The following is a 17,047-nucleotide window of genomic DNA, read 5'->3' as shown; positions in this document are numbered from 1 at the left end:
CAAATGTTTCCAATTAAATGTTTTTAATGGCCTGTATTAATTGTTTCAACCATCAATATACCACAAAATATGATCTTAATACATTTTATTACAATGTCAAAATTATCTTACAGGCTTAAAGATAATTTTATTTCAAAGTGATACATCAGAAGTGCGAGTCTCCACGTTTGGGAAATGGTCTAAAATACCAATTGGGAAGAATTCTGTTGTTTGTTTGATTCAAAATGTTCATAGCTAGAAAAAAAAATCCATGTGGCAAAGACTCTTCCGCTAACAACCCAGGCTAAACTAAGAAAAGGCACACAAAGATTTTCATTTCTCTGTCAAGATGTATCACTTTGACATAATTCCATGACACAATTTCTACTGTTGTGCCAGAACTGTGAACAGGTAAGTTTTTCTTTTGGAAACAAACAAAAAAAAATCTTATTGCTGCAGTGGGCCATTTTATTTTTGTATTTTTTTTTAGCTTAACCGTAGCCACAGATCAATATGTTCACATAGGTGACCCTCTCCTTGCAAGCTCGCCTGCCTCTCAACAAATTTATTCAACGTGGTACTATTTTTTTAAGTGAAAAACCGACTGTAGTGTAAAAGCCCTTATGATTGGTTTATTTCACTGTCAGTCAGTCCGTTTTATTTTTAGCTTGCCGCCAGCATTTGTCAGCTTTCACACACTATTCACACAGAATTGCAATTCCTAGTATGACCTTTGAAAATCAAAAGCTGAGAGAGAATGTTTGCTTTATCCTGTGCGGCATGATGGTTGCCATATTGTTCCAGATAAATAACAAGAGGAAATTAATCGTTGGTGTTGGAAGACGGAGCAGCGGGAGCCAAACTCTCACTGTTTTCTGTCACAGCCTCAGCTTGTGTGCACTCGCTCTCTACGCACACCGCCATCTTTCACTCAGCCAGCCACACGCCTCCTCGCCCACTGGGTGCTCATGAGGCCCGAGCAACGTACGCCCCTGCCAAACATCCATTTACTCCCCGCGGGACTCCAGCGAATCTCAAGTAGACCTGTCATTGAGACTAAAATTCCAGGTGCACCTGTGAGTTTTTTTTTCTTTCTTCCCTCTTACGGCTGCTGGCGGAATGCAATACTTGGATTTAAATTGGGTTTGATCACTTCTCCGGCGCCGCCTGGTCCAGCTAACAGACGAGACACGATGGAGGGTGGTAATTGCATCCCTGTGGAGAGGCTTCTAGTCTGCGAGGGAAGGTGGGGAACTGCTAGGTGACACATGTCCACTCAATTCAGCCTATTAAATGCCAAAAGAGACTCACAAGCTAGCCCCCACGCTAGGTGTAGACTTGAAAGACAGTTGTGGACTGGCTAATAAATGACCGGATCTTCACTTTTAAACAGCATGATGCTAACTTGCAGATGCACACTTTTTGTCTTTTTTTTTTTTTTCCAGTAGAACAGATGGATGCTTTCAGGAATTATTAATGGCACACTATGATCCCAAATGACCTTCGGCAAATAGTCTCCCAGTACTAAAGTACACAGACATCCCCTGCACATCCATATTGGATCCAGACAACACACCTGGCTGTATGAAGGAAAAACCACCAAACCATCACACGCCTGCACCTATAATCCAGTAGGGAAGCTTCCTTTTTATCCATTTTTTTTTTTAAAACTCACTCAAAGGCAGCACGGAGGCATCCAATCACATTAAACACAATTGTATGTTTCAGGAATAGATTTGAGATTTATGCGGCAAACACACTAATTCCGTAAAGCCCAATTTGTTTCTTTCACAATGGGAACCATAGACTGGAATTAATCCACAGAAAGCCGTTGCTGTAGTTTTAAAAATAAACCCTTCATGATTGGAGGCTTTTGTGCTCGCTCAGGGGATGTACTATTGTCACATCAAATCTATATTTCAAACATACAGCCGTAAGACGCATAAAATATCTGTTGACTATGGATAACGTTTCGAAAACAAACTCAAAATTTCAGCTAAATTAAAACATGGCGGCATTAACAGCATTCACAGCAAAAGAACACATTTTGATACAGTAATTCAGTGATTATAAATATATATTTGAATCAAACAATTAAAAATAATTCTGGTTATGGGTTTGGTAACTTTGCTCTATTTTATAGGCCAGAAAAAGTTTAACTGAGGTTGCAGAAATGTCTATTTTTAGAAGGGATTGCTGGTAATTAAAGGTCATCCAGGGTCTAATACTAAATGATGTGTTCTCAGAAAACACAGTGCTACAACTGAGGGCAGAATTGATCAGACACTTTTCCCCCCTCACACCAGGTATGAAAAAAAAAAGGAATTCATTATTTGAACAGTGTCCATTTCCCCCTACTCAGAGGCCTCTGGTTAATTACCACAGGGCTCATTAATGAGGCTGTGTAAACAAATATAGTTTGTCTACTATGTATATCGTGTTTACTCAACTTGAAGCCTGCACAGGAAAAAAAAAATCCCTTATGTATAAATTAGAATAATCCCACATCAAGAGAAAGACTTGGAAAAAAAAAAAAAGAGCACGCTGTGATCAAAGCAGAGCAGGCGATGTAAACACGTGTCAAAAGATCAAAACAAAAAAATATGAATGTAATCCTCTGCCGAAACGGGCAAGGTATTCATTAGGTACTTGATCATTTTCATTTGGGGAGAAAGCAATGCCTTTAAACATTTTTATCTTTGGCTGCGACACTCAAATGCTTCAGTCACGAGGCAAAAGAAAGGAAGCGCTTTGTTGTTGAAGAATATGTAAAAATAGAAAAAAAATAAACCTCAAGATTGTTGACAATGGTGCTCACATTTTACTTTAACGCTAAAACTACCGTAAAGAAACACTATCAAACCAGAAAATATATTTGGTAGACTTGCTTATTGGTCAATATTTGTGTGTAGCAGCAAAAATATAGTTTTGAGTCATCTGACTGTACGACTTAATCGAAATTGAACAGATGTAAATGATCCTGTCAAATATTGATCCAAATATATATCTATATTTTAATAGATTATTTTTAATCTATTATAAATACGTATATTTATATAATATTATTTTATATATTTTTTAAATATATATATGTATATATATATTTATTTATTTATTTATTTATTTATTTATTTAAATATATGAAATGTCCCTGAAGCTATTCAACAAATGTGCTTTCAGAGAAGCCATGTCTTATCTAACTTAATCGATCATAAAACCAGCCGAGACATGGCGTCTTAAAATGAACTGCGATCAAATTTGTATAACAGAAACAGAAAGCACACGCTTGAAGTCTCTATGTGCAAACATTGAGTCCTTTACATTTGTGTGCGATGACAGTGGGATGCCATTAGTCGGAGGCCTGTGCGGGATTGATAGTCATTGAGAATGCTGTGTTTGGGCACACTTTCCTTTGCTGCCCCGAGACGCACATTAAATGCATTAAAACAGCCATCAGCGTACTTGCAATACGTCTGCCCTCCCCCTCCCCCTCTCCGACTATTGACAAAACAAAACTCCGAGATGACAGCTGCTGATTTGTCGCCGAGCGACAGATCCCTGCGAGCAAATAAAGCAGGCGTGCCCGTCTTTCGCTGGGGAAATGTGTTTCCCGTTGACACAAATCCATTTAACAGCACATAAGCCCTTAAAAGTTTACATAAGGATACATTTTTTCAGCAACTGTGGAGCTATTTCCTCCAATTTAACTGAAGCTCTTTTGTCCCCGTGTGTTACATTCGAGGAGCTTTGAAAATGAGCTAAGCTTTTTTTTAAAACATCAAGCTCCTCTTTGCCCAATTTAGGCTCCTCTTAGAGAGCGATCATACGCGAATCCCGAGACTCTCTTTGCTGACACGCTCGTTGTCTAGTTCTGGACCGGGCTCGCTTGACGAGGACCTGCGCTCGGTCAGCACTAAGAAACGAGAATTATTCCAGAAACGAGAAAGCCTACGGGAGCAAAGACAACAATAAAAAAAAATAAAAAATACTTGAAAACAACAACATAAGCCCCCCCCAAAGGAGACACTAGTGGGTGATTGCCAGCTGCACTCCCGATTACCAGCCTTTGAGCAATCGCTGAGAGTTGGAGCACCATCTTCAGCTCCTTAATCAGTTCAGGCAGGGAGGGATGGAATCCCGACGTGCAAAAGGCTCAGCGCGATGGGGAATAAACTCATAATCAGCAATCAGATATTCTATAATGCGGCGAGGGAGGGTGGGGAGCTCATCTCAGATAGGTCAAGGAGTTCTCCATAGACAAGTTAACCCTTTGTGCCCCCCCCCCTGCTGGGAAAATGCTCTTGGAATGGATTATTGAAGTTTGGGGAAAACCAAAATGTGTGGCGATATGTAAGCAGGTATGATTTAATAGCAGCTGTGTGTGGTCTAGGTCAGACCAGAATAATCTTTGAAAATGATTAAATGAAACTATGTCCAAGGCTCATTCCAGTTCTGAGAAAGCAACAATTCATGTCAGAGCCTGGGTGAATGAGGCTTGTTGTCAACTTTGCTCACATGCTGTTCTCTTGAACTTTAATTCGGAGAAAACCCATTTCGAAGTATCATTTTGGCAGAAGTTGGTTAACAGGGTTGGATTTCATTAAAGTGCCATGTCCCTGAAAGCGCCATGTGCGGTGCCTTTAACAAAGTTCCTTGCCTAGCGCATTGCTTCTCCTTTCATCTTGCTAATTAGTACTGAAGCAGCATTTCTTCTATTTCAAATGTATGCATGAGCATACAAATCAATCTTGAACACTGTTCCGGCAAGGCTATTTTTCTTTGTTATTCATGATGACAGCGTTTCTTTTAAAAAAAGCGTCTTTGTTTGGAACGGCGAGCGCCTTGTGACGTTAACTTTGAGCTTCAACTTTTTTCCTTCTCAAGAGTCGCAAACCTGCTCGCTAAGTGAAGGTGTTTGACATAATTCAAGTTTGGATTGTTTGTCGCTGTTGTAACAGCACCCCCTGCTGCTCAGGAGGAATACGAAATCGGTTTATCAGATATCAGATAGGTTTTATTCAAGAGGTGGTTTATTCTGGGATTTATCCTCAAACATTCCTCGCAGCTCTCTCCCTTTTGTAATAAAGTGGCAGAGCGCATGTAGCGACGACCTTTGTTCCAGCTCCGCCCGTGCCCTCAGCTCATCAGAATTCCATGCACCTCTCATTTTTCATCCTTTCCTCCCTGGCAGGGTCCCGAGATGCAGCAGTCCGTCTCCACGGAGCAGAGGGGAGGGTGACTTTGTATGTCGTGACCTCTGACCCCTTCCTCTCGCCCGGACTCGACAGCATTCTAAGCGCTGTCTTTTCTTCAAAAATACAGCGAGCACTTCAAGGGCAAGAGCTTGACCATGTTAAGAGCAGACTGTCGCTGAGTCACCCAAACTTGACAGCTCTTCCACACAGAGGTAAAATAAATATAAATATAAATATAAATATAAATATAAATATAAATATAAATATATATTTATTTATTTATTTATTTATTTATTTATTTTTAAAATATATATATCTATATAATTTGACAATACACTGAACAAAAAAAATAAATAAAAAAAAATAATTAAATAAATTTAAAAAAAGAAAGAATAAAACATAACAGTACAGCGCAGTGTGTTGACAGCATCTTAAAACAGCAAATGCTGCTTTGAATTCACCTTGGAACAGAATTTTTAATTGCACTATTTTTAACATAAAGCTCTCTGTTGACCAATCAATAGACGCGGAGCTTTTCACGCACCAACTTCCAAGTGTACCCGATAACCCAGCCAACGGCGCATTCACACGACCGAGCCAATAAAAGACATTCACAATGCGCCTTGCCTTCTCTTCGGCACCGGCAGCATGAGATCTGATTACAATTACAAGAAAGCGGCTTGCGCTTTCAAAGAGAAACGGGCCTCCTATCTGAGGACTCGCTCATTTCGTGAAGCATTGGAGGTTTGTCTTCCACAATAAAAGACTTTAAGAACAGGCCGGCGAAGGATAGCAGTCGGGAGGACCGAGTTTCTGACTCTTGGGACGGCCGCATTACTGAGTCTGGAGTTCCTTCTACTCACCTTCCACCTTTTGCAGTTCCTCCCGCATCTCCGATTCCATCTCCCTCGACACATTCAACACCTGACGCGTCTTTAACATCCTCTCGTGTTGGAGTCAGACAAAACGCAAAATCAATAATGCTTTTTCCCCCCATTTCCTCTTTGATGGAACTTCAAAAAACACCGATGGACAGACAGCACTCTTGAGGCCTCAACGGAGGGGAAAACACGATACAAAGTATAGAATCAAAAGAGGCGGTGGGGATCTTGACTATAAAAACAACTTCTAAGCTGAACAATTTATCAAGACAAACAGGTGCAAAGAACCAATGAAAACTATTGAGCCCAGTTATTAAACAGAAAAATGACTTATAAATCACTTTAAATCATATGAATGAGATTTGAATTGTAGATCGTAAAGTCGACCGACCCCGAGGTCGCACTGTTTGCAAGTCAAAATGATTTTGCGTCTGATTCTCAAGGACCAGCCTCAAAAAGGAGAAGAGTAAACATTATCTTTAATACCATAGCTGTGCTAAATGATGATCCAAGCAGTGCTGACAGAGGAAGTAGCGTGTCAGCAGTTAAATGCTACATGACAGGAGGACGCAGTTATGAAGAGCTAAGGAGAAGGCTAGAGTTTGAATATATAGCTCGGAAGAAAAAAGTGTGACAATGAACACAACCATTATGAATCATGAAGGGAAAAAAAATTTAATATAAAGAAAAAAAATATATATATATAATTTAATATATGAAAATGCATTTATTTATTCATTTATATAATGTGTGAGGACTGCTATCCTTCCTCTACCCTATCACAGAGCCAAAATAAAAATCCATGCCCACAATGGGTAGTCAATATCTCATTAAACAGCCAGAAAAAGAGGCGCCACCAACTGGCACACCTCGCACACGTTAATAACCCGTGGGGACGCCATTGCACTTGCAGCCGAGAGGCGAAACAAAGGATGAAGGCACGCACGCACGCATGCACGCTCTGTCAAGCTGATATCATCAATTTGAGTTGGAAGTGGAAATATAAACCATTAGAGAAAGAAGAATTAGGATTAAAAAAAAATAATAATAATGAATTTCACATTTTAAATGGACCTATCTGACCGAGGCATGCAAGAACGCTTCCCTAAATTACCCCTCTTGGTTAATCACGTCTTATTTTAAATCCTTTCAGGTAACTTGCGCTATATATGCCTTCACCTTAATCTGTGGCCATTTTTCCTTCTATGTCCTGAGTCTCTAAGTGGATAATAGCCAATCTTGTTAACTTCTGCTTTCATGTGTGAGGGAAGGCTTGCAGTTTTGCAATGGCCTGCTAATGAAGAGTGACAAAGAGGAGCAAATCAACAGCAAATATTTAACGCCATGATAGCACGACCTCAAAGTGCCTATCGCGAAACATTCGACCTTACCTTCTCTGCAGACACTGAACATTTTTTACAGTCTAGTAAACACTCACACCAAATCACATATTCATGCACAGTCTGCACGTGCTCAACCCCCCCCCCCCCTAAAAAAAGACCTTGACTGCTTTAATTAATTACAGCACAGGAGGGTTTGACTTTTCTTTTTAAAAATACTTTTCTGTCAATAAGCACATCAAAGAACTTTTTTTTAATGATGTAACTATGTTTTTCATTTTAATTGTGCTGAGTAGGCTGCTTCATTTGCATGGGGTAATGAGAGGGATGTTTCCATTACAGGTAATTAGGTACTTGAGAGACAGTGCTGGGGAAAGGGAGGCAGAGTAGAGACGGGGAGGAAGGGGGGGGGGGGGGGGGTCGCCGTTCTCTTATCGTTTGCTGCTGCTTTTGTGGTTGACTATTAACAGAATGAAATAGTCAAATAATCAGTAAAGTAACAAGGTTAACCCAAACGGTGCATGCGGTGCATTCGCTAAAGAAGTACAGCAAACTTTTATTCTATGCTAAATCAAAAAGAAATGCTATAAATGTAAGATAAGTTGATTTGCACTCTTTGGAAAGATACAAATGCAAGATAAAGATGTCCTCACTTGTGAAGTGAATATAGATGACACAAAAAGGGTCCCGAATCTAAAACCAAGTGTGGCTACGGCTTTCGATTTTGTTAAAAACAGACAACAATGGCTCCTAACTTAACTTCTGAATTTATCTCATGCAATCAATCATTAATTTTTGTGTTTTATATTTGGTATTTTTAAAGCTACCACTTTATATGATGTGCTGTTCTGAAGCAAAAATGCAAATTTGACAGGTGGAAAGCAAAAAAGAAAAAAGAAAGAAAGACAGTTTTAAAAAGTAGTCCATGCCACACGGCATTATTGTTTGTTTCATTTTGTTTTGCATTTAATGCAAAACGACAGTTCTCGCTCCCCCATGACTTGTTATTCAAGCCATTTGCATGGCGCGTGCACGTCTGCACGAGTCCTAACATTTGTCTGCACTGACAAATTAGTGGATTCAAAATGTGTGAAGCGCATGCTCATAAGTACAGTCAGTGCGCGTGCACGAGTGCCTACGTGCACGTGTGAAACCATGCAAGAGAGATGCGCGTGCTGCACTCGATGTATGACTCCACTTTCACTGTCTGTCTGTGCCAATGAGTTTACGAGTGTGTTTGTGTGTATGTGCATTTTTGTCTGTATAATGGAGGGGGTGGAAGAGTTGGGATTTGGCATCCGAGATCATCATCATCATCACACAGACGGGGAGGACCCAAGTCAGGGTCTCATCATGGCCACACATGTAAACCCGACTACCCCCACCCGCCCCCAAAATAGGTCAGTGGAGCACTCTCATCCACGCATCGTTTTTTTGTTTTTTTTTTGCACACACACGCACATACACACCCCATACATCGGCATCGTCTGGCTGCCGTGCACGCGCCTTGCTGCCCGTTTGCGACCCGCGTTCAACACAGCCACGCACGCACGCACGCACGCACGCACATCCCAACTCAACAACTCAATGAAGTGTGCCAAAAGAAAAAATACCGACACTTCCTCGTTCCCTTTACAATCACCAATAAAAATCATCATAAAGTCCCAACTGTCAAACGATCATGTAACTTCTGCCCTGCATGACAAAACAGTGACTTTCAATCAAATGCCGTTTCTAGATTTAAAAAAAAATACCATGCAAAAAAAAATAAAAACATTTTAAAGCGCCGTTTACTTGCATGCATCTATTTCCCCTCCTCTATCACTGTCATGCCTTGCAAATGAAATGCAAAGAGTTGGCAGCCTATGAATAGCGAGGCTGTACTTGCCGACTTGTTACTCAGGCTGCCCGCACAAGCATGCATTGTTTTTTTTTATTATTATTATTTTATCTTGTTCTTATTTTGCTCCATCTTACCTTTCATAGCTGAAATCACAAAATACATCATTAAGCGTCGGGTCCATAGGAGAACAACTATCACCCCCGCGCAAAGCCCCTTCCACTGCTATTTCAGCAGCAGCTGGCCAGCCACAGCTCTCTTGCCTCTCAGCCTTGGAGCATGACCACACCAGAATCCACGTGACTGTGACATCAGTGCTCTTGCTCTGACTCCTCCCCCCCTCTACCCCGCCCCGTCTCCACCACCACACCCCCTCCCCTCCCCTCCCCTCTCCTCTCTTCTTCTCCCCTCCCCGCCTTTGATTGGCACAGCGTGCAGCCAGTAGGGGCGCTGAGAGCTCAGGCAGGGAAGCTTGGCTGCCTTCCCGCTGATTGCAGTCGAGCGTGCCCGCCTCTGCTAGACACATCCCCCCCCCCTTTACACACACACTTATCCAAGTACGCGCTTATCTTTTGCAGTAAAAAAAAAAACTAGCAGACACCGGTTCACACTTTTGTTCTCCGCGGTGCAATGTCAAGTATAAAGTGAAGTAAAAAAAATAAAATAAAAGAGGACAAATTGCCAGACGAGGATGAGAGAAGAGGGGAAGAGAGACATCAGAAGCAAAAAAAAATCGGAGAAGATGGATAAGACGGGATGTGTAATTCCTCTCTATGAGTGATCAGTGTGGGGGCCAGATGTCTGCCAGCAGTGTTGAGAAGATGAGTGGAGCCACAGCGTCTTCCTCTGACCTCTCCGAGGGCTCGCACGTAGTCCCATCCGACACACACACGTACATTGACAGATCTCACACACTCATTTTGACAGGTGAAGAGGGTTCGGGTGAAGCCCCCCCCCTCTCACCGGTCCATAGCGACCAGGCGATGAGTTTCTCACTAGGATTTCTTCGCCTCGCTCTCACCCCCTGCTTCCAACCATGCCCGTCTCTGGCTCTCTCTCTCCATCCTACCCCCTGCTGCCAACCCCCCCCCCCCCTCCTCTTCGCTCATCCTCATATGATAATCTGTTCTGACTCGTAGCCAGCTGCCTCCCTCTGATACAATATTCTGGTTTTAGAGCAATCCAGCCTTGGCCAATAACCACGTTGCATTTGGCATTTCCCTGAACAAGCCGCTTCTCGTATCATCTCAAGACAAACAGCGTGAGGATTGGCTTTCAGAAGCTACAACATTTCAAATGTGAAAATTAGAAAAAAAAGGATGAGGGATAAAAATATATATATATTTGTTTACACCATGAATATTTCAAATTTGGAGATTGTGAAGGCTCATTTCACATTCTCTTTAGACGCATCTGACGTTAACAACATGACTGCATCGCTGCGTATTTGCAAGAGAATGATGATGCTTCCACCGGGACTGAATTGCACATTAACTATGCAATTGTTACAGACGATTTGAATATTTATTTAGTCCCATCATGAATTCTAAATATATTTATTATTCATTTGACGCCTTCTACGGTGTCCTAATAATTGAATAAAAGTATGCCTAACCGTATACAATATGGAAATGAGGACTCGACAGCGGTTGCGACATAAATCTTTCCGTGACAATGTTTCATTAGGACCCCTGTGATCCATTAGGGCCACTAAACATATTAACTCACGTTGTGTCAACAATGCTCTCATATTGCGCCGCATCTAATGAACAAAATATCATGCTGAACCCGATAGCATCAATTGAAGCCCGGCCGGGAATAGAAAGTAATCAGCCGCTCGACGAGTATCGAAAACCAACGTCAGACGTGTCAAAGTCGTGTTCATTTTCACCCGGTGAGTCAAAATAACAAAATCTGTGGTTGCTTCTTAAATCTTCCCGGAAACTACCAGAGGTTCACACGCAGAATGACTTTTTAAGTATAAGTTAACCTTATTGAATTCAAGTCATAAAAATGCTTAACAATTGCTGCTTTTTCCACCAAGGAGATTTTTTTTTTCCAGCAAACATTTTCTGTTGTCCATATTCCACCTAAAATGCTAAACATTGCTTGTGACAGAATGCCAATAAGCTGCTGATACATGTTCATTAGAGCATTGATTAACCTCTCAAGGACCTGATGCTCTGCTGGCAGTAATGTGGTGTTGTTAACACATTACTGCAATCTCGCAAATGATCTGATTGCATTCAAAGCAAAGGCGAGCGTTATTAACATCAAGGAGGAAAACAAAAAAATCTTTCATCGGATCTTTTATGATGTCACAGCCGGCGAGCTTATGTCGAGCGACATTCACGATGTAGGAGCCCGCTTCCTGTTTGTGAAAAGGAGGGGGTTGAAATGATAAACAACTTTAGAATATTACTTGTGAGTGTGTTCTGATGTTTGGCATAAGAGGGAGTGGGGATCTTTTATGACCATGGACTAACTATTCTCGTGAGAAATAAGTACATGATGAAACAAAGTCTGCCCGGCAACATGAGTGCCTGCGCACCTAATAATAAGCTGCAAAGAGGTTTGGAAAGCAAAGAAGAAAAAAAGTTCACGTCATTATATTACAGTGATTAGATCGTGTTATTTTCACAAAAGACAGATTCCTCCAAGGTCGTACCATTAAACTGACATTTTTATGAAGAGTTGCCCTCTAAAGTCACATAAAGTTGTCAGCGTGCCTCACCAGACTTCAACTGAAGATTTATGTACTGTACAGGAGTATAATCAAAACACATTTAAAACAGTAAAGTACAACCAAACATCACGATTTTCAATATTAGGAGTATTTAAAATGAAACAATTATATATAAATTATTGATGAGGGCCAAAATAGTTTATAGAAAACCAAAGGCCCTTCAACTATAAGTCTTCCCAACTGTTTTATCTAAATACACTTAAACTGAAGCTTTCGCCATGACTTCAAACCTTCATCAGATGCCAATGTAGAAAAAGCATTGAATCAATCATCATTTAAGTTTTGATGAATAAAAAGCAAAAGTATTGAGCTGCCCATATAAAAGATAGAATGCAAACACCCTCCTCTATTCAATCACTCGTTTACGCTCTTGAGCATCAAGCACATATTAGGAGTCGCATACAAAGTGTTTGCATTTCGATCTATCGAGTCACGAGTCTCCCTCTTGAATTCATTCACGCAAATGTACTTCTTGTAAACAAGCTTTGTGGATGAGGTGCCCCCCCCCCCCCCAACAGAGGACAAGCGGACCAGAACTGATAATAGCCTCATTAGCAGTCTGTCAGTAGCCATTACACACACACAGACACACACACACACACACACACACACACACACACACACACACACACACACACAAATAAACACACACACACATACACACACACACACTCTCTCGCCATTTGCCGCGCTAACTATTTTCTTAGCATGTGGTTGCACTCTCCAACCTTTGACCTCTCTGCCTAAAAGGCCATGGACTTACTGTTTGCATCCCAGGAGATAATAAATGAATAAATAAATACTTCCTCAAACTGAGCCACCGGGGTGTTTCCAAATTCACCAGCGCGCGGTAGAATAAACAAGCTGCAACAAGCACTCCATGAAAACAATACAGATCAATTTAATAGAGATGCCGAGGAGTGTCGGTCGAGTATAATATTAGAGCCGTAATAGCGCCGGTCCACACTGCACAATCCTAAAGCAATTTAGGGCCATTTCAAACAATTTCCTCCGGGCTTGTGGGAAGACTTCAATAAATCACGAAAAACAACACGCTGAAAAATATACACAGTGAAAAGAGACAAGGATGTTGGAATAAGTCCACAGGAGCACTTAAAAATGTGCCTGTTTATTTTTCTAAATCGATTGCGAGCTAGCTGTTGATTTTGATGCCAGATCGGGTAACTTGAACCTGGGGTCGGGTTAATTATTGGTCATGTCAGAAGATAGGGAGATTTGAGAGAGCTTTTTGAACAAGTAACGTGGCAGCCATCATAGGTGTGATGACACCGTGACCACACGCCGCCTTCATTGTTCACATGCAGTCACCACAGGGCAACGTCGCTTCTACTCGCTTTGCATTTGGCAAATATTTATAGAACAGAAGGGTCAAAAGGTTGCGATGAGAAAGGATATTACTCGTGCATAGGTGAAGTGTAAAACCGTCGACTGTCATAAAATTCAAATCAACAAGACGCCGACTGCGTGACAAGGGCGAGGCCTTTCTATTTTGTTTACAGATATTTATAGTGCAAAATGTATTTTTCGGTGTAAACGCCAACATAAGAGCCCCAGGTACTTCCGAGTCAATTGAATTGAAGGCTTTAGCGTTCAAATCAGCATGGCAGCTTGGCCAGTCCAAGTTTAAGGAGATTTACACGCCTGCTTTACATTAAATGACCCCTACGGGCAATTGCGGCAAGTCATTTATTATTTACGCCCACAGTTTTGTTTTAGCGGCTGCACAGTTGTTCCCGAGCTTATGGCCGTGTCTTTCTATCTTCGGGGGCTCTTTAGCTACACACGGAGGCTTTACCATCCAGCGCAATGGCTCTCACATTGATTAAGGCCGCCTTGAACAATACGCACGTCGAGTTATCCAACAAAGGTTGCCACTCAGTGGAAAGAATCCGTTTACTTGCTTGTTGAAAAGAGATCACTGGCACCGCTGAAGTGGCATGGCACAATATTTCAATAGATCAATAGGAATGAGATTTAACAATGAATTGCTGCCGGGCTCTTTTGTGCGAGGCCGCCCTTGGGGACGGAGGGGAAAAGGATGGGAGAAAAAGGGAAGAAGGTGGGGAGATTATCGCAGGCACGGCTGCCTGTGTGAGAGGCTTAGCCCGGGCTATGCGGGGAGGTGGAACCCTGTGAATTCTAATGAACTGGCAAGAGACACACCACCCATCCCGAAAAAAACCCCCAGCTCCATCACCGTGGCTTGAAGACGACAGGAGGGAAGGAGGAGGTGATTAGGAAGGTGCGGCTCCTCCTCGGCAAACCAAACAGAGCGGGTCATTCTCCCTGTGATAATTATGCCCATAACCAGGCATGAGGGATTGGTAATGGACCTGCTTATTCTTCATGCCCCGCAACGCCAACCGCTGGGTCTGTCAAGGGGAAAAGCAAGATGTTTTTTTTTTTTTTTTCCCCGCTGGTCGGGTGACTTCAGTTGCAAAGGCAGCTGAAAAGGGCAGCGGGAGAACTTGGCCTTTGAGGGAGAAGTTAACGAATGAACTTCATTATTGAGGAGCATAGCGGGGAGACCCCCCGGAGTGTGTGATGTATTACCCGGCCTCCGACCGACACACTCCCCAACATCGCCGATATTGCCTGATGCCGGATCTAAAGGGGGCGGGTGGGCGTGTAAACTAAAATAGTTAACCTTCTGCCTTGAGGCGGGAAAAAAAAAACAAGAAAACAGAACAACCAAGTATGCAGCTAACAAACTAAGAAGCGCAACTACGAACTGTCTCCTGCCAGATACCTTCCAATTATATATACAGTATAGTTAATAGAAGAGAATTGGGAATATTTCTTATTTAAAAGCACATATTGAGAGAGAAAAAGTACAATTAAAAGACAATATCAATGTTGTATAAAGTTTGAATGATGTACGTAACAGTACATCTTGAATAGAGTTAATAAATAATCAACGGTAAAGTAAATGTGTCACATGATAGTAAAATAGCAAACATTTGCTAACTTTGGTATTCATTTGCTGACTTGGGATTCCAAAATATAACAATAATGTTAGCTAGCTAATCAGTCTTGAAAGGTTAGCTGGCATAAGAAGTCATCTTGCTAATGTTAACTCGCTAATCAGTCTTGAAAAGTTAGCTAGCATAAAAAGTTAACGTCGTTAGCTTGCGTCCACGATTGGTACCAAACTCTAATATGTCCGAAAAATGCTTCACCCCTCGTCCAAGTAACAAAACCTCCACGGTGGAGTAAACAACCTTTATTCTGTCTTTGTGAATAATGAGGCACTCATTTGCCCTGCAACTGCTTGAATACTTGGAAGAACGACTTGAAGCTTTAAAGAACACACTTAATGTTCGATGTGACTTAATTTAGTGGTCCGGTGAGACGATCCAGTCAACACGATGCAGATTACCCTCATTTATTACAAAGCGAGCAACTTTTCAGTGCTTTATAAAAAAACAACAACTGACCCACCACGGGGAATACATGTTTCCTTGAAGATTGAGGGAGATCTCGGGGCGATGTGCGACATGCATCACTTAGCCTCCTCCCTTATCCTTTTCGCACAGGTCGAGTTGGATTTTCTCCACGGTGGATCCTATGAAGGTATTTATATATATATTTTTTTTTTTTTACTGTGCTCTCGCTCAGCTCTTTTACTTCAGACTTATGAGGATGCCATAGGTGCAGGGGAGTGATTCATCACAAGGTGAGCTCCTCTCGCACCCTCACACATTAGTAATGTGGTCCGCTGAGGAGGAGTCCTGTCATCAGTCTGTACCTGGACCCTCTGAACAAGGTAGGTCAACAGGAGGCAGCCACAGCTGGCCCACTTTTAGTCTTTCACAACACCTTTAAGTTTCCTCTCGCTCTTGCTAAAACCGAGCCTGACGGATTCTGTCGATGGGATCTGCATTGCTGGAACGTCGCCACTCGATGCCGGCATACATGGAAAAAAAAAAAAATGGTCGGTTGTTTTCTTGAACCACTCATTGGGTAGTTTTGAGCAGATTTGTTTTTTTAAAACAAGCATGAAATGAGTCACAGTTTGGATTAAAATTTCTCAGACTTACCCATCTCAAACTGCCGGAAGGGAGACTCGCAAGTCCTCTCGTTTATAAAGACACACATTAGTGGCAAACACCTGACGATCTGCCATTTTGTATCGCGGAGAGACTCTCGGTGTAAGCCGTTGACCTTAACGACGCAGTTAATACACATTTAAATACCTGCCTGGGTTTTTATGTTTGTCGTTTTACTTGTGAAGATTAGGTGTAAAAAGGCTACATATTTGAAACCAAAACACGGGATTAAGGGATAATGCCGCTCTGTGTCTTGTGAGTCGACCTTGATTCTGTAATCCAACACAATAATGGAGAGCGGCATATTTCCCTCGCTTGTACATTCAATACTCTTACACACTAGTTTCATCTTCCCCTGATGTAATGCTAAATGTACAATAGCGTCACAATAAGGAGGAATCTCATCATTGTATTACTGTTGTCGATAGAATGTACATATGTAAATGGTATTAATAGTAAAGTTCAAATTCAAGAATATTTCCAACTTGGTTAAATGTGAGCGCAAGCAATACATGAGTTAAAGTTAGAAGAATTCACAGCTAATGATATCCAGGGTGGACTAATTAAGTTTCAAAACCAGAATGCGTCAGAGCTAAAGTCTGTGCAATATAAAAGTCTGTTCACCAACCACAATGAAAACCATTTCACGCAATTTTAAGAATCTGAGTAATAAATATCCACCACAATACAAATAAACACAGAGGGAGTATATTGAACTTTCTTGTTGCAAACAAAAACTGTTCCGGCATACTGAAAAGGGCAGGAAAAACTCATTACTCAGCCTGAGGAAGTAGTTGAACGGGACATGTTTAATAAGATAAAGTTACTTGAGAAGACTTGTGAAAGTTGTTCTCTTTTTACCGTATACAACTTGTTGCAATTTTGTGTGAGAGCTGAAATTAAACTGGTTTTCTATTGAATAAAACGATTTCTCCAATAACTTTGATAATTGGCTCCCAAAAAAAGATTAAGGCAAAATCTCAGGGCTAATTTTTC

At 41.5% G+C, this 17,047-nt stretch overlaps 1 protein-coding gene across 3 annotated transcripts in view; it reads right to left on the bottom strand.

Moving 5' to 3' along the window:
* roraa (RAR-related orphan receptor A, paralog a) overlaps positions 1–17,047 on the bottom strand; it is a 140,736-nt gene that overhangs the window by 26,793 nt on the left and 96,896 nt on the right. The window contains exon 1 of one of the 3 annotated variants that reach the window (XM_085914215.1): positions 9,373–9,505. The exons of the other annotated variants lie outside the window; for them this stretch is intronic. Within the exon in view, the coding sequence (XP_085770341.1) occupies positions 9,373–9,403 (31 nt within the window). The 5' untranslated portion in view covers positions 9,404–9,505. Of the gene's footprint in view, positions 1–9,372; positions 9,506–17,047 lie in introns of those variants that run through there. 3 annotated transcript variants of the gene reach the window in all.

This window comes from Syngnathus leptorhynchus, chromosome 6, assembly GCF_054491065.1.
Source record: "Syngnathus leptorhynchus isolate UIUO chromosome 6, UIUO_Slep, whole genome shotgun sequence".
NCBI lineage: Eukaryota > Metazoa > Chordata > Actinopteri > Syngnathiformes > Syngnathidae > Syngnathus > Syngnathus leptorhynchus.
The sequence above is the reverse complement of the archived record's forward strand: the minus strand, read 5'-3'. Positions and strand labels throughout refer to the sequence as shown.